General features: G+C 43.7%; 1 protein-coding gene across 4 annotated transcripts in view; it reads right to left on the bottom strand.

The window, feature by feature from the left end:
* Positions 1 to 21,185, bottom strand: part of Trio (trio Rho guanine nucleotide exchange factor) — a 322,610-nt gene that overhangs the window by 56,612 nt on the left and 244,813 nt on the right. The window contains exon 35 of one of the 4 annotated variants that reach the window (XM_047555755.1): positions 7,497 to 8,808. The exons of the other annotated variants lie outside the window; for them this stretch is intronic. Within the exon in view, the coding sequence (XP_047411711.1) occupies positions 8,726 to 8,808 (83 nt within the window). The 3' untranslated portion in view covers positions 7,497 to 8,725. Of the gene's footprint in view, positions 1 to 7,496; positions 8,809 to 21,185 lie in introns of those variants that run through there. 4 annotated transcript variants of the gene reach the window in all.

Here is a 21,185-nt window from a genome sequence, read left to right as displayed (position 1 = left end):
TCCATACCAATTTAAGAGGTAGAACCAGAATATATTAAAATATCACTCTGATAACATATTGGGAAATTGCCCTGGAATTACTATAAGGTTTGGAAAGGGATGGACAGTAACTAGAGTTTTGCTTTCTCTCATTTATTGTTTCACTGTGAAGCAATATTTTTTCCTTATAGGAAATTCCAAAGGTCATCCATTTCTTTTCAAGTCTGTTAGCTTAAAAATTCTGTGGTGAGAGCTTGAAGAATGCCATGTGCAGTTTCCTAATATCAGAATATAAAGGTATCTAGGAAACCAAAAATCACAATAGCTCAGTTATCCTCCAGTATTTTAGAAAGTAAGCTTACTAATATCCCCCATAAAAATTCTGAAGAACTATAATACTGTTGTGATTCAAAATTCCCTCTATAGATAGCATCCATATCTTAAGATCCACTACTCCTTAAATAAATTGCTAAACTTGCCAAATTGGTCTAAACTTTGGGAATATTTATGATACCTTGAGGAGGAATGCTCTCTTGTTATTTCCACTTTGCAAACAAAGGTGATGAAGTTCATCAAGAAAAGGTAATTTATACAAGATCCAGAGTTCACTAGTGGCTAAGACTTTTCATTAGACTTTTGACGTTACCAATTGTTCTTTTCACTCCATATCCGTTATTATTTTCAACTAAGGAAGCTTGTGCACCATCTACTCTCATCCATCCACCACAGGAGTTCCTAGTGCCCAGTGTCCCTGATGAACCTAACCAGTTCACACACCTCCAGGTACCAAGGCTGCCATCTCTCAACGCAGACCATTCTGGAACAACGTAATTAACATAAATAGACTAAAAATACCATGATCAATGACTTTGAAAAATATCTTGATAGTTTTGTGAACCGAAAAACAAGAAATACAATTTAGACTATATTCACAGCAACAAATTCAATATCCACAGAGCCAATGCTTACCTCCTCAAGGGTCCATGAATTAAAAGATCATTTTGTTATTTATCTCTGACATTCCATGCATACACATGGAGGTAAGCAGTGCCACTTTCCCTGCAGATGCTCAATACACAGTTTCTGTGCCCCCTTCTTTGGTGGATGCCCCCTCTGCCCTGACTAACCCTTCTCTATTGCGCTCACAATGAGTTGCAGGAGCCCAGAAAGTCTCATCAGCTTCCCTTGGCTCTCTGTATTGTGCTGCCCATTTCTAAAATGTGTCTGTGAATAGCTGCTGGCCTGAAAGTGATCGTAAACATTAGAAGTGAATGAGGCCGTGAGTGAAATTCTGGCAGACACCATGCCTGCTGGTGTGGAGGTGAGAGTCTGTGAGAAACTTATTTTGCTGGTTGCATGGTCTGGGTAGAAGTCAAAGGTCACTGAAGGAAAGGTGGCTGCCTCCAGGCATCGCAGGGCAGAACGCTATGGGGATTCAGACCTAATTCTCCTTCCACCTAGGTTCTTCTGTGTTCTCCTGCCTTTTCATCAAAGTGGAGCTTATCTCCTTCTCCAGTGACCTGTGGAGGAATCATGTTTTCCTTTCTTTCCTCTAGTTGTGTGGACAGAGTTAAAACCTAGCACACATTCCCCCGTGAAATATAATGTGGTGTTTTGAGAATCTCCCTCCCCTAACTAACTTTATATTATTTTAGCATATGGCTGCAGTTCTTAGGAGAAAGAACCCAAACCCTAAATACCAACACCAGGACACTGCTGTTCTAGTAAGTAGTCTGAAACAGCCCACATAAAATACAGCCCGAAACGGAGAGAAAACCAACTGAAGCCGTAAGAAGGCAATTTGCAGCACAGATTATTTTAGACCGTTTACATGCAATTTACAAGAATAAAAGAGAATCAAAATGAGTGCCCAGGTATTAAAAATGCCTTGCCGGGTCTAAGGGCTGGGGAGAGCACTGTCCTCAGTTTCTAAGCACAGTTCTAGAGGTCCCCTCACGAGCCATCCCCATGCAGCCCCTTCACAGGTAGTCAGCCAGGAACACGATTCAGTGTCAGAGCAGGAGGCATTTCTGCTCCGAAGCACGTCAAACCCCGAAGAGCCACCTGAAAGGAAAGAGGCAAAGAAAGAAGAGCAGGCTGCCCGCTAGAAAGCTTGTGTACCTAGGTCGAGGATCCAGTACTTGCAGGTGCCCGGCTGCCCGCCACTGCAGTAGGCTGAGCTGACAGGAGAGAGCGAGTCCAGCGTGTCAACTGGCTTAACTCCGTTGGGCATGGCGAGCGAAGAGCTGATTTAAGGCTAGCAGTCCAGAACCCTGGCCCTGTCTCTCCCTACACAGCAGCTGAGCAACTCACTCGGCAGCAAAATCAAAGAACAGTTCAACAGACACTCAGACACGCTGGGGAAACAACAGGGACAGACACACAGACAGGGACTGAGCAGCTCTGCTGGCGCCAGCCTGTGGCCCCGACGGATGGAGTGCGGCTCCTCTCCTCCAGCTCTGCTGGCTTCTGAGTGCTGCCTTGCAGTCGAACCTTCTGCGTGGGGCTGCCCAGCCGGAGTGGAGCGATCTACCACGCTGACGCTAATTGGAGCTCAAGGAAATTCTCACAGTACCCTGGAAACCAGATGCCTCTCCTCTCCTGCACGAGGCAGGGCTGCAATTTCCTTACTCAGTGAGATGTAAAGTGACAGATGCCCTCCCCGTGCCTGGATTTCTGGACAGCCTCACTGACTCGGGCTTTGTGTACATCTGGAGGGAGGTCCTCTCTGAGACATGCAAGGAACAGGGCCTCCTGATGTGACTTGATAGAAAAAAGGAATGTAATGGGTCTGAGAGCCAACTGGTTACATCACTATGTTACAATGCTACTCCCTACATATTAAAAACATATCTTCATTCCTCCTTTCAGGAAGCAGCCATACAAGTGAAAATAAATATCCTTACATGCGATTTGTGTAGACATTTTTAGTAAAGCACATCTTAAAAGCTCATTCCTGTCTTTCTTCGGAAACCGGATAGTTTCCTTAGCCTACACAGACTCAGTCTCTGTGTTAAAGCTTCCACATGCTCTCCCGCTTGTTTCACCCTGCACGATGGTTCTGAAGGGGGACATCCACTGTGAAGAATCAGAGTCCGCCTCTTCCACTGCCCTGGCACTCGTCTGTGCCCTTCTGCTTCCCACACATTCACACAGTCCAGGTGTGCTCTCCAAACTAGACCCTGAGGGACCATACCTTGCTTTGGAGTCACCTGGAATATTCTCTTCATTCATGTATGTTATAACTTTTTGTGTTGTTTTAATGCTTCACTAAGAAGAATGTTGACTTTTTCACTTTCTCAGTTTCCCCTATCTCCCTGCATTTTTTCTGCAAAGTAGATTTTTTGAATTCTCAAAGAAAAAAAGTACAATGAAAACAACACAGACCCCTAGTTTCTTTCTGAGTTTAAGACAATTACAAAAAAGGAGTTGATCATATCTATGGCACTCAAAGGAAATGTTCTCAGGTGCTGTGACTCTGAACATGAACCACCACAAAATGGAATCTGGTATTCACAGGTCACATAGGCTGTGTGCTCTTCTTAAAAGACCAAAAGCAGAGCACAAGGTTGCTTCCCTATAAAACGGTCCTATGACAGACTCAGATGGGGCAGTTAAACCAGGAACAACAAGCAAGAGCAGAAATCTGCACAGAGTGCTTTCTATGCAGGAAAGAAAAAAAAAAAAAAAACAGAAACTTTATTACCAAATAGATGACCTTCTCTTTTGTTGGCAAAAAACAAAACAAAAACAAAAATCATAACCTATAAGAAATTAAGTTAATTGACATTCTAAAACTTTATTTACTACGACTTTTTATTAAGTAATTTACTTTGTTCCTTTCCAAAAATACTAACTGCCAAGCAAGGGCAATTAATTAAACAATAGAAAAGGCTGTCAGGGCAGTGAGTCGCCATGTGTGTAACGTAAGTCCACCATGGAAAAGGAAGGGACCTGCCTGTCTTAAAAACAAGCATAGTAATTTTGGCTAAGATGCATGGGAAGTTTCCCAGTGGCTACTCTCCAAATCGAAGCTCACATCTGTCAGGAAGACGCAGCACAGCAGAGGCAAGGGGCACAGACGCAGGCAGTCCCTCTCGCCGTCTCCCTTCTGCTTGTGGAAGCACAGGGTGGCAGAGTGTCGTGTATGTAACACGCCATTTACACAGTGAGTAAAATACACCATGGGTGTAAATGACCCCACCTTGAAGGGCAGCTGTCTAATCCACTGGACAGGGCAATGTGGAACCAGCAGAAACATGGAGGTTAGCAAATGAGAGGGATGGGCAGGAGCTCAAGAAAGGAGAGAGTTTGAGCGGACTGGCAAAAGCTACCGGATACAAGGCTTGGACACGGTATCCATGGTATGACCTGGACTCTGTTCTAAACATCTCAAGAGGTAAACGCACAGGTCTGAGAGGTGAGTACCAGAAAAGCTGGGCGGAGACTGTGGCTGTGGGGGGAGAAACAGTGAGAACAGAGGTGGGTGACTTCAGGTGACGGGGAGCAAGTTTCAGAAGTGACAAAGTGAGGTGAGGAGAAAGGAAACTGGAAGCTCCTGAAAGGCTTGAGAAAAGACAAGAGGGTAAAGTATTCTGTTTTTCATTTTTCAGAGACAGATTTATTTAGAAAAGCAGATACACATTCGAGGTGAGAACGCAGGTCATCTCAAGAAGGAGACATCTTTGGAGTAAAGTAAGGAGAATGCGGGTCACTTCTAGGGGGACAGCTGACTGGCAAGCTTTGAGTCCAATCATGGTCTGTGCTTTCCAAGTCTATCTGCAGCACGAGAGCATTATCAAGCCAGGAATGGAGGTCAGGAAACAAAGCAACAGTCTGCATGTTAGGGGACCAGGACACAGAAAAGGAGTAGACTGATACCAGTTATGGACAGATGGGGTTGAGTTTTGCAAAGAAAGAAGACAGATATGAAGACTGGCTACCGGAGGTGGGTTAAAGACAAACATTTCAGGCATCTGGCAGAAGAGGAGATATACAATGTAGAAATCAAAGAGTGCAGTTTGTGAAGGAAAACAAGAAATTGTTTTTTGGTATTTCAGGTATGTTCTGACATTTTAATTTGATGGAAGGACGCATAATTAAAAATGTCACACACAGGGCTGGGGTTGAAGCTCAGTGGCAGAGCGCTTGCCTAGTACTTGGGAGGCACTGGGTTCGATCCTCAGCACCACAAAAAATACATAAATAAAATAAAGGTATTGTGTCCATCTACAACTAAAAAAAAAAAAAAAAAAAAATTAAAAAAACAACTTAAAAAAAGGTCACACACAAAAAAATTTGAGTGTTGTCTCCAGGAATCATGGTTACATTTCACCTATCCCAAAATAGATAATTAAAATTAATCAGGACTAGGGGAGCTGCAGGTTGAATTGTTTCTCCCCAAATTACATGATAAAGTCCTAACTTCCTGCACCTCAGAAGGTGATTCTATTTTTAGTCAGGGTCTTTAAAGAGGTAATTAATTAAAATGAAGTCATTAGGGTGAGTTCTAATCCTGTATAACTGTGTCCTTGTAGCAAGAGATCAGAAGAGAAGATAACCATATACAAAAGCCAGGGAGGGGCCTCGGAAGAAACAAACCCTGTCAATACCTTCATCTTGAACTTTCAGCCTCCAGAAAAGAATTTTTTTTTTTTTTTTTTGGCGAGAAAACAAATTTTTGAGGTTTGAATCGGCCAGTGTGTGGCACTGTTCTGGTAGTCCAGCAGGAGAGGTAAGGTGTGCGCACATAAGCTTTCCAGAATGAAATCTACAAAGCACAAAGGGACCCGGCCAAAGGCCAGGATCACACTAAAGCGAGTGGGAAAGAAAAGAACTCACCAAAGGGACTTGGAAAGGGACATTCCGATTGTGTACCATGTATCAAAGACAAAAGGGATTGGAAGTTTGCTTCTTACAAGAGTATGGTTAGCAATTCTGACAATAGGGCAGTGAGAATAGGTGGAACTAAGTCTTTTAAATAAACTCAGAATTAGCAAAGAAAACATTCAAATAGGGCAGAAAAAGAACTTTTAGATGATGATTTTAAATAAGTTCAAACTATTTTGACTATTTTGGATAATGAGATCAAGGAATAGTACTGTCAAAGAAAGACGTCTCATCAGGAAGAGAGGAAGGTTAGAAAGAACCCTTTGTTGAGGGACTGGAGTTGGAGGTTTCAGTGTGGTGTGAACACACACACACACACACACACACACACAAGGGAATGAGAAAGAGGTGGACACAGGGAGGGAAAGAGGCAGGCAGAGAGCATATCAATCCAGATGTTCGTACACTCAGGCTGCACACATACATACAGCTCCTGAGAGGGCCTAACGTCACAGCATCACCTAGCACCTAGCACCCACATCAATATCTTAGTTTCCAAATCCCTTGTGCAGTACAAGAGGGCTTCTTGAAGAAATGTATGATTCCAGAATTGTGGCAGTACAAGCACAAGACAAGCCTGAAAGTCCAGAAAGTAAGGGTGTCTTCATAAAATGATAGGAACATGTCAAGAGTTCACAGAAGGAGCTACCAATGGCCACAGCTGGAATACTCTGGGGTTAGGGGAGATGATGCTAGATTATGGCCCACTGAAGAAAATAAATACCCATAATTCCAACAGATATCAAGAGATAAGTAAATAAATAAATGATGGGCAGGGACAACTTTTCTTTATAGAAGAATTCTAATTCACAAATTTAGAAGAAATGAGGAAAAGAGGCCAACAGTATAGTAATAATTGATATAGGCAAGAACTACTGATAGATGCCAAAATTAGTGGGGAAAAATAGAATGAGAAACAGAATATTTATGTAGTTTATAAAAGTAATTCCTCACAAGTCATTTATTAATTACAAAAAGAAAAACAGTAACTTTACACTGTAGAAATACTGCAGTCATGACTTGAACCAAGTGATGAAATTCAGCATAACAGGCGACGTTCCGGGACCTTTCTGTGCCCCTGACTGGATGCACCAAGAAGGCACAGTTGCTCCTGTGGTGTTCTTGCCAAAGATGCAGAAAATAAACTTGATTATGAAAAAATATCAGGTAAGTTCACACTGGGGAGCATTCCACAACATGAAGGGCGGATACGGCTGGAAAGAATCAAGGTCACAAAAGGTAAAAAGGACCAAGGGACTACCATGGTAGGAGGAAACCAAATCTGACGTGTGCCCTGGACTCCCGGCGAAGCTGCGAGGAGGATCGCAGCGAGGGCCGTGGGAAGCATGGGGCTCGGCTAGCAGGGGTATGCTGGGGTCTGTGTCCCCTTTCATCACCGCGTCACGGTCCTGTGAGATGCTACTGCTGAGGGAGTGAGGGTACAGAGTGCACAGGACCTCTACTACTTCCACAGGTTTTCTGTAAGTCCAGAATTATTTCATAATAGAAAGTTATTAAAAAACTATGCTGTTATTTAAATGCAAACAGCTCAAAGAAATTGAATTTTTAAACAAACAGCGAAGTCAGAAAAGGTTTTATAGAAAAAGAAACATTAGTCAAATTAAGGATCTATAAATAAAGGGATTTATAATTTATTTAAAAGAATAGAATAGGTTGAATGAACACACCACCATTATTTTTCTACACATTTTATGACGTGAAAGTGGGGGTAATATTAAAATAGCCAGTCTCATTCTCATGAAAATAAAGGTATTTTCATTTAGACTGGTCAAAAAGAAGCTCTATGGTCATGGTTAAAGTCAATACCAAAAAGAAAAAAATCACTTTTCATAAGACACTTGCTATAAGTGTTTCTTGAATACTTAAAATGTTAGGACTTAAATATCCAAGCACCTGTAATTAATATGACTTCATTCATTTCTGTTGAGAAAGGTCTTAGAACAAAAGTAGGAAGTGGGTCAATTTAGAAATAGTGCTTTTGTGAGAAAGACTAGAAATACACTTAAAGAAAGCTACAGTCAGGGTGAGCCAATGGATCTGAAGTCTCTTCTGTTGATATAAAAGGCTTACCGAAGAGGAAACACACATTCTTAATTAAAAGTTAACGTAGGATGAAATGATGTACAAAATCAAACGTGAAGAGGAGACACATAAGATGACACCAGCTAAGTTCCGAGATCAGAGCATGAATGGCTACGTATTGGGCGTTTTATGTGCAATTCCTCTAAAATCTTCACAGCGCTTTCTTGAGAACTGAAGACCTCATCAATAACACTGCTGCATTTTCGAGTCCGTCTTCCAGCCCCACTTACGTAAAGCAGCCAGAGTCCTACAACCGAGGGGCTGAGCTTTGAAATGCCACACCACTTTATAAAGTAGTGATTTTGGACCGTTCTCCTCGCCCCGCCTCCGCGGCCCTCGTCTTCTCCCCTGTACGTTTCCGCTCTGCACAATATGCCTGCAGTGCTGGCCTTGAGCACAGCTGTGGCCCGTGGTGGAGTCTCTCAGGTTCCACATACAAAGATACTCCTGTCCCAAGGAGGCTTTCTGTGGCTTCTTTGCCCACAGATGACACCTCCTGCTCTGCAGGGACCCGGATGATGAACCCCTGCTTCTTAGGGCTCCATTCAGCACACGAGCTCCCGATGCTTCCGAGCAGTAGCCAGCCCACAAAAGCACCTTTATCCAGGCATTCAAACGCTCCATTTGGGTGCCAAAAATCCGACAGGCTCCTTTTCATTGCTTTATTTACTATCTTTTCACAAACTCTGTGAGTTTTTCTCTTTCTTCAACAAAACAAACATTCAAATACTCTCTTTTCCCATTTCACTTTAACTCACTGACATTCTCTGCTTGCATCGGCATTGTCAGTATTCGCAGGACTGCAATATGAGAGGGTAATCTCACAGATTTTGTTGTCTGAAAAAGTAACAAAAACTAGTGTTCAAAAAATTAGAGCAATGGAGTCAACCCCTGATAGTCAATCTGTGCTTCTGATGTCTCAATTCTGTTAAAACTTCAGAGAGGGAGCGATGCAGTCACACATTTGTGGGGGATGGGACAGGGACCAACAGGATGTTTAATTCTCCAGCTCTTTCAAGGAAAAGCTAGGGAGATCAAGCATTGGGGCAAAATGGAGAGACAAGGGCTGTGAAGCCACAGCCTTTTATTCTTGCAAAAAGGTTGCAAACTGATAAAAGAAAAAATGGATTTTACTTGTGATGGCTTCTTGCATTCATGTACTCAAAACAAGCCCACTGAGAGTAGACTTCTATTACTAACTGGAGGAAAGATGTGGCCCAAAGAGAAGAAAAAGACGGATTTCCATAAGAGAACTTCTTTGGGCAGTGGAAGGCATGTAGCATTATCATACCATAATTCAAATCAGAAAGCTAAAAACTGATCATTTTCCTGGAGATGGATTGCTGAGGGGCTGTGGCTCTCAGGGATGTACTAAGTTACAGGGAGGCCAACAACCCTGGAGCTGTGGGCCTCAGATATCAGCTTCTGCAATCAGTTCTTCCACAAATGACATCTGGCCTTGGGCAACTGGGTTTGTCTCCAGAGGCTTCAGTTGCATTCTCAGACCAAAGGTTCTTTCCTACGGGTCCAGAGCAGGATGCACAGGGGTACTAACTGCTCTTTGTAAAGTTTCATTTTATACCACTTATTAAGCTCAACTAAGTTAATTTCTCTGTGCTTCCATCTTCCTATCATAAAGACTACAGCATACACACACTTCCACAGGGGTGAGCCTGAAGATGAAATGTAGAGAAAGCCAGTACAGTTCTTGGCACACCAAGACAGATCTCAGCACATTCTACTTATTATTACTGCTCATTTTCTAAGGCTCAAACAATGCCTTGTGATGGGCGAATGGGGTCTTCCCAAATTCTATAGTGAAGTTGTAGACCTTAGAGATAAAGACTACTTAAGAAGCGATTGAAACAAGACTCTGAGGATGGGTCCAATCTGACTGGTGTCTTCACAAGAAGAGGCATTTGGACACACAGATACCAGGGATGATTACGTGAGGGGATAGGGACAGGGTGATCATTTGCAAACTAAGCTCTGGTGTCTCAGAAGTAACTGACCCTTGTGACCCCTTGACCTTAGACTTCTTGAACCCAGAACTATGGGAGAATAAAGTTTTGTAGTTTGAGCCACCCTGTCTATGAGACTGTTATGGCATCTGAGCAAAGGAATATACGCTCCTACCTTCCATCTGATATCAATCTGCTCCATAATCTAGGACTGAAATGGTCTAATTATTTTTGAGCCATCGAAGAAAATAACTTTGATATTTTTTCCTTTCAGTATAAAGTTCTACAAGCTTATTAAAAAAAGGGTGGGGAAAAGGATGCAGGCCAATATTCAAGGCTACATTTCTTGACAGCTTAAAGTAATAAAGTATTCCAGATCTATCTTGCAAAGTAGGCAAGAAATGAACCTGTTACTGTCCTTTCAAATGTCTTAAAGAGCACTTCAAACAATAAAACCTCCATCCCCTGTCCTATGCTTGGCTAGAAAACATGTGGAAAAAGATGGCTGCTTGAATACTCAGCAATGTGAAATGACCGGGCTGCTCAAATTTTCTAGGCACTGCTTTTCAGGCTACGGTTCAGACTCTGAAGGACCTCCAAAGACTCCAAAATAGTTCTGCCTGCCTCCAAAGACTCCAAAACAGTTCTGCCTGGATTGGAACAAAGAGCAGAAGGGAGCAAGAGAACTCAAAGGTCGGCCTTCCTGCCCCTTGGACTCACGGCCAGCCCACCCTCCACACCCCTTTTAGAGCCCACTTAAATCCTTCAACAGCATAGAAGAGCCACAGAGGGCCCCGTCTCATGACTGTATTTCCTGCAGGAGACGATGCACTTTGGAGGCATGAGCAACTCTGTACGGGGGAAGGCAGAACAATGGCAGCACGGAAGCTGCACACACGTATCCACACACACGTGTATTTGTGGTGCTGGGGACTGAACCCAGGGCCAGGTGTTTCCTAGACAAGTGCCCTGCCACTTGGCGAGATCCCCAGTCCCACAAGCCATTTTCACACACTTGTGCAGGAAGGGGAGGATACTCCTTGCCACTTACTTTTTGTGGAGAACTCCTGATTTGCAACTCTTTGACTAAATCTACAATAAACGTGAAATTTTTTGAGAGATATTATTAAAATAAATATTTTACTGCATGCTCCTGTTCTGTAGGAAAATGTCCATCAAAACCTTGCCTCACACATGAGTCATACTCATGATTTTATTCATGAATGATTTTAAAGAGTGACCCACTCAGAGGGGATAATTTTATTTTTTTTTCTACATGGGGAAAATGAAGTTGGAGAACACAGGAATTCAGTACAACTCAAGTGCCAAGGCTCTTTCTGAATTAAAAATATATATTAAAGTAAATGTCATGTTTCGCTGTGATTTTTACTGGTACAATTAATTTATGATTCGGATAATTTTTCCCCCCAAAACTGGTGTTCCCTTTAATCCATCAATTCTATAGTTCCATCTTATAAAGCTGTGCCTGTGCCTGAACCAGATGACAGAAGTGCAAAGTAGCACTGTTTTTAACAATTAACAGCCTGGAAACAACCTAGGTGTCCCTATGTGGAGCACTACCTAACAAACTAGGATCTGTGCACACGTGAAGTGCCGCATATCCAGAAAGAAGAACGAGGCAGGTCCCTGTATGGATAGGGACTCAAATAATAAAAGCCACGGGCAAAAAAGGGCAAGAAATGAACATATTTATTTGTTAGTATTTGCTTATTAACAGAAAACTGGAAAGGGGGCTGGGGTGGTGGCTCAGAGGTAGAGCGCTTGCCTAGCATGTGTGAGGCACTGGGTTTGATCCTCAGCACCACATATTAAATAAATGAATAAAATAAAGGTACATCAACAAATAAAAAATATTAAAAAAAAAAAACCACTGGAAAGGTAAGTTAGAAATAAAAAATAAAAAAGGCTTATTTACACACAGTAAATGGGACTGTGGCCTTCTCAGTTTATACTTCTTCATGTTTTATTTTTGAACCATGTGAAATACCTCAAAGTAAGTTATAAGCCTGACAATTTGGGTTTTCTCTTCTTTAGAGAAAAAATTCTGAAAGTAGGTGGGGTCTCTAAAGCTAAATGTAAAAGTTTTGTGCCTAGGTACAATGCTCTGGTCCTGATGGGTCCCAGAGCATCATCTCAGATTCCTTCAGGGGCATGTGACTCAGGCCTTGCAGGGCCCATGCTCAGAATTAGCCAGAATCATCTAAGGCCCTGTTGTGGTTTGGATATGAAGTGTCCCCAAAAACTCACATGTGAGGCAATGCAAGAAAGTTGAGATGAAATGACTGGGATATAAGAGGTTTAACCAAATCAGTGCATGAATCCTGATGGGGATTAACCTGGTGGTGACTATAAGCAGGTCGGGTGTGAACTGGAGGAGTGGGTCCCTGGTGGCGTAATCTTGGGTTAACATTTTGTACTGGTGAGGAGAGCTCTCTTTGCTTCTCTGCTTCCTGCTCATGCCCTTCTGCCAGGAGGCTCTGCTTCGCCTGGAGCCTGGAGGAACGGAAGGGCTGTCTTTGGACTCAGACCTCTGAAACTGTGAGCCTCCAGTAACCTTTCCTCCTCCATGATTCTTCTTGTCAGGTCTTTTAGTCACAGTAGCAAAAAGCTGACTAAACAGGTCCTTTCCCTACTCCTTGCTGTTTCAGCTCAACTATCCGGATCTAACGCCAAATCTATCAAAATTCTGCCTATTGGAAAAAGTCAGCTCTAGGAACACAAAATAATCACCAAATCTCACCTCATGCGTCTCTGAACAGAGAGAGGAACACGGAAGCAAAGCAGGCTGGCACACAGTGCTCAACAGGTATGCGGCTGCTGTTTTATCAACAGCCCTCAGAGCCATGGTCTACTAAACTCCATCAAGAACCAACTTGGATGGAAACAACTGTTTCCCTCCATGTACAACATGAATTCACATCAAATTCTTTGTTTCTTTTTACAGCACTGGGGATTGAAACCAGGGCCTGTGCGTTCTAGGAACGTGCTCTAGCACTGAGCCACATCCCAGCCCCCACTTGAAGTTCTTGATGAAAAACAGCACAATGAACTTGTGAACTAAGTATATCATCTCCCTGTAATTTTTCACAGCTCTGTAAATGCTAATTAGAATGAATACGTTTAAAGGGAATTCCTTAGTTTGTCTAACAAACAGTACAGTCTGATGTCTACCAATGCCAACAGTGAGCTGTTTACCGAGTCCAGCTTCCAGAGAGGCAGAAGCAGGCTCCTGGTCCTATGCCTGCACTGGCCCTGTGGGTCCGCGAGCACCAGAGTAGGCAGCTTCCACGGTCCCCAGTCAGCTCCTCTGCCGATCCCACTGCTTTCCCTAACTCCAGGCCATGTGAAGCAAGTGTGTGAAGACAGTTTCTCATTGTTTATGACTTGGTCATATATATAATTTTGTGATGATCTAATATGGATAGTCAATACCTGTTCATGTTTTTTCTCCTGTTTTAATAAATAGTTTAAAGTAAAGTTGGAATGTGGAAATACCTCAAACATGAAGCATTCAACAGAATAATGGCCCACTTGTGTGGCTCCATAATTACATGCTCCTTAATCACAGGTGTGGGGCTGATCCCTGAGTCTTGGCTACATGGTGCTCAGGAGAGGGACAATGCCTTTGTTTTTAATTCCTAGTGCAACTTCATGTTTCTCTATTTTTCTTCCCACAGGGATTTACATTAGCAGCTGTTCAAACAGAATGAAACTGCTTTTCTCTAAGCTAATTTAAAAAGCTGTACATGGACCTTCCATTATATATATTTTAAGAATATGTGGGCAGATATGTCTTTGAAATGTCTGTACATTATTGTACCTGGGTAGGGTTTCTGATAACAGAGGCAATTTGTCTTGAAGTAAATGTCTAAATACAACAGAATCACAATATATTCAGCTAAACTTTTTAATGTCACAAACGCCTTTCTAATACCCTACATTTTCTGAAAAATTATTAGGTCATTTAAGTCATAAGCAGTTTCAAGTTTCATCTGAAGTCAGAAACGTAAGATTCATTTTTGGGGTTGATCATTTCAGGATCTGGGAAAGAGCACATTTGAGGTGACCAAATAAAAACCTAAGTTATCTGAAATGTGCAGTATACTTGGGGATAAGTCAGAGGCCTCAGGTTGGGGAACTCTGGGGTGGCCAGACTTTTAAAGAGGTGGAGAAATGCTGTGGTCTCTGCAAAGCTGGTGCTCTTTTCGGGTGGTAGGGAAGGAGTGCGGGTAGCCCATGTGCTGTCCTCATCGAATGGCTGCTCCCAAGGCATGGAAGCCTGGGGAACTGGGTGTGTGGCATGGATCCACTGCATGACAGGTGCCAAAGGGACACAGGCTGGCTGCCCATGGCTCAGCCTGGATCTACTGTCTGTCACATCAGACTCAATAACCTGACTCTGAGAAGTCACTGATGCTGGCCATCTCTACCTGGACCTATCTGACCAGGGAAGAGCAGAGGATGAGGCCACAGGCCTGCACACAGGCTTCTACTCCAAGGAGAGGTGCTTTCTGTCAACCGTGCTGTGCTGATGAAGGGCTGATGCTGTGTCCAGAACTGAGAAAGGGCTTGGACGGGGGTAGGGAAGTCTTTGGCACCTTTGGCGCATCCTCCATGCTGGGAGTTAGCTGTGGGTGCAGGACTGTGAAGCTGGGTGTGGCCTCCTGAGACGGGACACGTCTGGTGACCTTCTCAGTCTTTCCTTCCATCATCTCAAACTGCTAGAAAGTCCTGTCACCTGCTCTCAACTGTACAACACGGGGACGAAGGGGCACAGGAGCTAAGGGATGACCTGTATCATCCTACATCCAGGAAGGGATGGGGGCAGGGCACAAGCAAGAAGGTAGAGCTCTGGCCTCACTGGGCTCAGACATTAAAGAGGGAGGTGTGGGAAGGGGTCAGCTGAGGAAAATGTCCCTGGAGGGGGGACGATGGGGCTCAGAGACAGTGATTTGGGCCTTCATGGTGCATACCCTTATTTCATATTCACACAGTGGTCAGACCAAGTGAACGGCCATTAGAATGAGATGCGGGCCTCAGAGCCTCCAGGAACAGGGCCTGGGCTCATCCATCCCTTTGTTTTAAGGAATTACAAGTGATTCTAAGGAGCAGTCCCTGGCATAAATAGTATATCTATTTCTTAGCTTTATAAGTAATGGCTCCAGCAAATAGATCTACAAAGAGTATGAACGTTTAAAGTAAAAACAGGAACAAACACATGCAGAACCTGACAGAGCACAAACCAACTGCTCTGCTCTGCTCTGCACCACTAACAGCCCTGCTGAGACGGTGCTCCAGGTGAAGACTCCCCCTGGCTGGGGCCTCTGCGGAAACTCCCTCCCGTGACTCCCCATGCCCCCGTCTATTTCCTCAGTGTACCGAGGTTGCAGGGCTGGCTCTCTGAGGGGCTCTATGATCCTAGAGCTTATCTGCAGTTCGTCTGTCACACTAAGTTTAGCACTGTATGTATCTGCAGCCATCATTCCTGGTAAAATCTGTTCAAGTACTTCCAGTGAGTTCCTGGACAGTTCCCTGTAGATCTTTAATGGTTGCTGGACCTCCCATTTAACCGAGACTGTCCTTTTCAGGATACCCTGATGCTAGTGTTTGTGTTGAAATATTTGTTAACTAGGCAGATTCATTCTGTTCTCTCCTCACCTCCACAGACTCATCTGGATAAATTACTTTTTTCCTTCAGGATTTTTCAATTTTTATTTATTTAGTGACATGGAACAGGGACTATATGAGTGGGTGTGTGCTTGCGGGTACCTGCATATGCATAAGTGTGTGTGCACACGTGTGTGAGAAGCAAGGCCTTATAAGACATGCTAGGAAACTGGATTTCATTCTGTGACAAATGGAAGAAATCTCAGTAAGAGTTCTAAGATGGGATTTATGTTTTAGGGCAAGAAAGGCCGAGAGGTCGGGTGACAAGAGATGGGCAAGAAAATCCCTGGGAGAGAGCTTGTGGGGAGGCAATAAGGTGGCCCAGGGTTTAGGTCAGAAAAAGAAGGACATCTCAGATAGCTTCAAATGAAAATCTCTTCCTTTTAACTTGGGTTAAAGAAAATGCCCATTTAATTGAAAGTAGTCATGTATCACTGTGTTTATGAGGGTAATCTCTGTGCTTCTTTACAGTGACCACAGCCAGCCTGGATGAGATCTGAGTTAGATGGGTAGGTGTTACATACAGTGAGCCAAAAACATGGAGGACTGTTTTGGGGATACACTTTACCACAGTAAAATGTAGGGTGCTGAGGTACAGCTCCTGGGTTTCAAGGCTCAAGTCAGCAAGCAAGAGGCTTTATTTCTCATGCTTGTATTTCCTTATTTTTCATGTTTGTTGCAAGTAAATCACTCTTTTACCTCTTTAAAATGAAATGCAGGTAACTGAAGCTCATGCTACACAAAAGAGAAAAAAACCTTTATGATTATGAATAGCTTTTAGAGAGGTGAAGGCTGATTTTTGTAAGTGGGCATCTCACTCCAGACATATCAAAGCACTGGCAAAAACAGCACCTGCTACCTCACCGTGAGTCGGCAAAAGGTAAAGGCAGAAGTTTTGAATGGGACATTTTATTCAGAAAAACTTTCTAAAAAATGTAAATGTAGAATGTCAGAGAGTTGGCAAGGGCCTCAGTGCTCAGCCATTTCCACTCTATCCCAGCCCAGGGATGTTACCAAAGACACAGGCAGGATTAGAACTCAGGCCAAGAGCAAGCCCACCAGCTAAGTGTGGCCCTTCTAAAGGCTTTGACCACAAATGCCGCGCTTACCACAGACAGGTCTTCTCTTAAAGTTGCATTTTGGCAAAATACTGTGTTGGGGCTGAGAGTGAGTCACCATACTGCCCCGTGAGGCAGGCCTGACCTGAGCGGGCGGTGTGCACGCATAAGTGTCCTGGCAGTCTCCCAGGTGCAGACAGCAGGTGAGCACAATGAAAGGACCTCCGAGGACGGATGGCTGAATCTTCCTTCCTTACAGAAACAGCGGCAGAGTTAGAGAGATTCTTGGTGTGCTCCAGCACTCACCCTGCAGAATGCTGCTGCCATTATTTGGCCAGGTCAGTGACAGCAACGATTCTGTATTTCTTTCGATTCTCATCCCACTCCCTCTGGGCAGTGTTCCTGGCAGGCTTCCCTGGAGCTGGGCACGGGGATCATCTGCATGACAGCTCTTAGTTGTGAAGGCAGAACGATCAATAGGTCAGGTAAGAGTGGCATACAGCAAAAGGGGTGCTGTGAATTGGCCGTATCAGGAACAGAAACATTTCTGATATTCCTGTGTACTTTCCGTGACCAAGAATAAGGAAATGGATGGAAGTCCCACAAGTTGGGACAGTGGAAGGGAAAACATCAGTAGGATTAACTGAGATTAGAGGCAGTTACCTGACACTTGTTTCCACAGAGTCAGTTCATTCCCAAGAGAGTGCAAGAGTGAGGAGGTCCTCGTGTGGGCGGCAACTTAGACGTGCTGGGGGAGACACGGGTCTCTACACCCAAGCCACGCTCCAGATTCTGAGGCCACAGCAAATCCACAGACTGATCAAGCGCAGCACTCACTAAATCCTTGTTCTGTTTTAGTAAGCTCAGCACCTGCTGAACTTGAGACTGAGATACTGTGAGAAAGAAGGACAAACAGAGCAAGACCAGGGGAACTGTCAAACCCCATATCAGATTACATACGATGCTGAAGAGCGACCTGCCAAAACAATCTTTTCTATTTCCACAAAATGGAAAACCCTTCTCAATGGAATAATGTTCAAAATGGAGTCTAGTTCCAGACATAATTATATTTTCCTGAAAACCAAGTTGTGTAATTAAATTTAAAAAAATTTAAGTAACCTGTGTTTTTATCCTCACATCAAATCACTTTAAGGATCTAGGTATGAGGAAATAAAAAAAAAACACCTGGTCATCATGAATCCCAAGCGTTCTCACTGCCTAACAGACTTCAGCCAGGCTTCAGAATCACCAGGGCAACCTGGGCACCACTCACCGAGTACTAGGCCTTTCTTGGTTGATATGAATATTTATGCTCATTATAATCCTTCAAATAGCTTATTGTTCACAAGCAAACAGATACTTGATCTTAACAGGTGTGGTTTTTATTTTTATTTTAAAAATATTTTTAGTTGTAGATGGACACAATATCTTTATTCATTTATCTTTATGTGGTGCTGAGGATCGAACCCAGTGCCTCACACATGCTAGTCAAGTGCTCTACACTAAGCTACAGCCGCAGACCCAACAGGTATGGTCTTTACATTTAAAATTTAAGGAACTATAAGTTGTTTGACAAGGAAGTTATGAAACTGACAGAGACATGGAAGCTGAGAAAAGTATGGAAGCTGAGAAAAGTATGGAACCAGAGATTGAGAATGTGCTCCTTCTTCCTTACCACAAAGTCAGAGCAGTATCAGAGTCATCAATGAAACTATCATTAGAGATTAACAGTGATGAGAACAGATATGTACTGACTGTGTCTTCCGGTCAGAAATGTGAAAGTATACAAGATGCAAGACCGTTTGTGATCTAACACTGCCAAGGGTCTAACCCAGACCCAAGAATAGTTCTGACTGAGTTTTATGAGAGAAGGGGCAGTATTTACGTTGCTCACTGTCATGTCCTCCAAGCCCATAACAGCTGTTATGATGAAAGGGGGCTCAACATGAGGTGTCAGGTGAGCAGAGGCATGTGGGTGACGCGTCAACAGCCCAGCACACAGCGATACGTTATCAACCACAGTGGCACGCACAGGACAGGAAGAAGGGGAAGGGATGGGCTGTTGGTAGAGTGGACTCAAATCAAGGCCTCCTCCATCCCAAGGTGGCAGAGGCCTCAGGTGAGTCTCTTTGTCCTTCTGGATTTCATTCCTATGTCCTCATTTCTTGTTGCACTGACTCTTTGATGAAGGACTCTAGAATCCTAGAAAAAGACTCTGGCAAGGATGTCTGACTCCTGGGCTTGATCCTGGAGAGGATTCTCTGCCACAGGGTTAGTTGAAAAGCCTGAAGGTAGATTTTCCCTCCCTTGACTTCCTGTCTTGTCATTGCCCAAGTCCTAGCACTGAAGAGAACAGATTTGTCCGTGTTTCCTGACATTATAGGGGAAATAAGGAAGTGAGGGGAATGAATACCTCAGCCCTCAATGTGGACTGTTGTTCCTAACAGTCTTAATCCCTGAAGAAACCCCTCTCAGTAAGGATCAGGTCTGAGAGGGAAAGAAGTAATTTCTCAGGTGTTAGAACATCACAGAAAGTCAGAGAAGAAAGCGAAATGGCACGCAACTTAGGAACTAGCCGTAACCAACCTCCATCAGTTTTCAGGACAAAATCAAGTACGGCAAACACTTAGTTCTTTCTCCTCGGCTAGCTTGCAATTGAGAACACCAGGAAGCAAGGAACACGCTGCGGGAAGGGCACATACAAAAAGGAATCTTTCAGAACAAGTCTATTTGTGGCATGCTCAGGTTCACCCGGCTCCTCAGGGGGTCAGATTAACTTAAGGAAAAAAGCTGTGCTTTATTTTCAACTCAAACTCATGGATTTTATATATTATGCAAACTCAAACACCCTGGAAGTGGGATGAGAGACACCATGCAGCACAGACCTCCGTCTGAACTCAGAAGCCCTGCCTCGAAGTCCAACATGCTTGACACACAGCAATTTTGCCAGAAAGGAAATCGGAACCACAACTTTTGGCCAAAATCTGAAAATTTTCTGCCTTTCTCTCCATATCCCTGGAGAAATAATAGGTTTAATTTTCCTGTTTTTTACTGAAGTGAGGAGTCCAGAGCATAGCTGGCCTACCATTAATGAGGTGAGCTAGTGGGCAGTGGCATCCCGTGCAGCTTCGTCCAGCTCAAGGGGACGAGACTACACTTGTGGCAGCTGGAGGGTGGCCCAGACCCTGTCATGAGGGATTTGAGGAGGGCACAGGGGAAGGGAGCCACTGGAATGCCCTAAGATTAACAGAAAACAGATATGCAAGAGTATAGTGATGCTCTCGGGAAGGGAAAACAAACGGTATACCCTGAATCCGGGAGAACTGTCATTCACCAGTATTGCACAAAAATGAGGATGCAGTATGGCTGAAGTGTACAGTGCTACCTCCTCTGCACTTTTATAGAAGCTACAGTTTCTTCAAAGGGCTGAAGTCTCAGTTGCTTTTCACTGCAATAAAGAGTCAGTGAGCACCATCCAACAGAAATATACTATCAGCTGCATAAGTGAACCAAAATGTTCTAGTAGCCATGCTTTGAAAAGTAAAAGTAGGCAATTTTAATAATACATCTTATTTAACCCATTCTGAAATACATTATTTTAATGTGTAATGACTATAAAATAATGACATATTTTTTGCACAAAAATTCAGCACACTTTGTACCTGTAGTGTACTTTATAGCTCAATCCAGATGAGCCACATTTCAAGGGCGCAGCAGCCACATCTGTCCCACACCTGCCACAGTGGGCATTTGGGATAAAAACTCTGTAGTATCAATAAGAACCTGTCATGGATCAATGTAGATAAAACACGGGAGCAGTCCTGCTGCAATTACCACACTCTAAGAGAGATGCCTACGAGTGCCAAATGCTGCTGCGTTCACATGCCCTGTTACTCCAGTTTAAAAGCTTGTCTTCCAAAAGTTTCTTCTCTTGTCAGTAGTAAAGCTCTGCATGAAAGTGGCCTAGGGCGGCCTTGCCTCACAGGACCCAGCTCAGTCCCCTCTGCGTGAAGGCAGCTGGGGAATCTAGGATGTCCTGAGATCCAGTTACAGTGGACTGGTTAAGCTCTCGGGCCTGCGTGTTTGATCTCCTAGAATTTAATGCAAATAAATAGATGAAAGTTAAAATGATCCATGTGGCGGAATCCTGATTAAGGAGAGGTTGAGTAAGGTCTCATCTCCTTTACCTATTACCTCCCATACCTATTTCCATACCAAGATGTTCCCTTAGCCATGCTTTAAAAAGTGTAAGAAAAAGGCAGTTCTAATTAGGTAGGAGCAGGCAGTTCTAGAACATTCTCTCCCTTCTTCATTTGTGAATGACACTGGCCCCAAAGAGCAGTGCCTCCTCCTCCTCTAAGCTGATGCCTCGTCTTATTACAACAACCTGGGAAGCAAGATCCCTTCTGAGTTCACAGGTGGAATCCTCACTTCCACCCTAGCTCTGGCGGTTCAGAAAAGCCAGGCAGACTGGTGATGGCTGATGGCAGGACTGGCCGGAAGCACA

The sequence above is a fragment of the Sciurus carolinensis genome, chromosome 6 (genome assembly GCF_902686445.1).
Source record: "Sciurus carolinensis chromosome 6, mSciCar1.2, whole genome shotgun sequence".
In the NCBI taxonomy this organism is placed as follows: domain Eukaryota; kingdom Metazoa; phylum Chordata; class Mammalia; order Rodentia; family Sciuridae; genus Sciurus; species Sciurus carolinensis.
The sequence above is the reverse complement of the archived record's forward strand: the minus strand, read 5'-3'. Positions and strand labels throughout refer to the sequence as shown.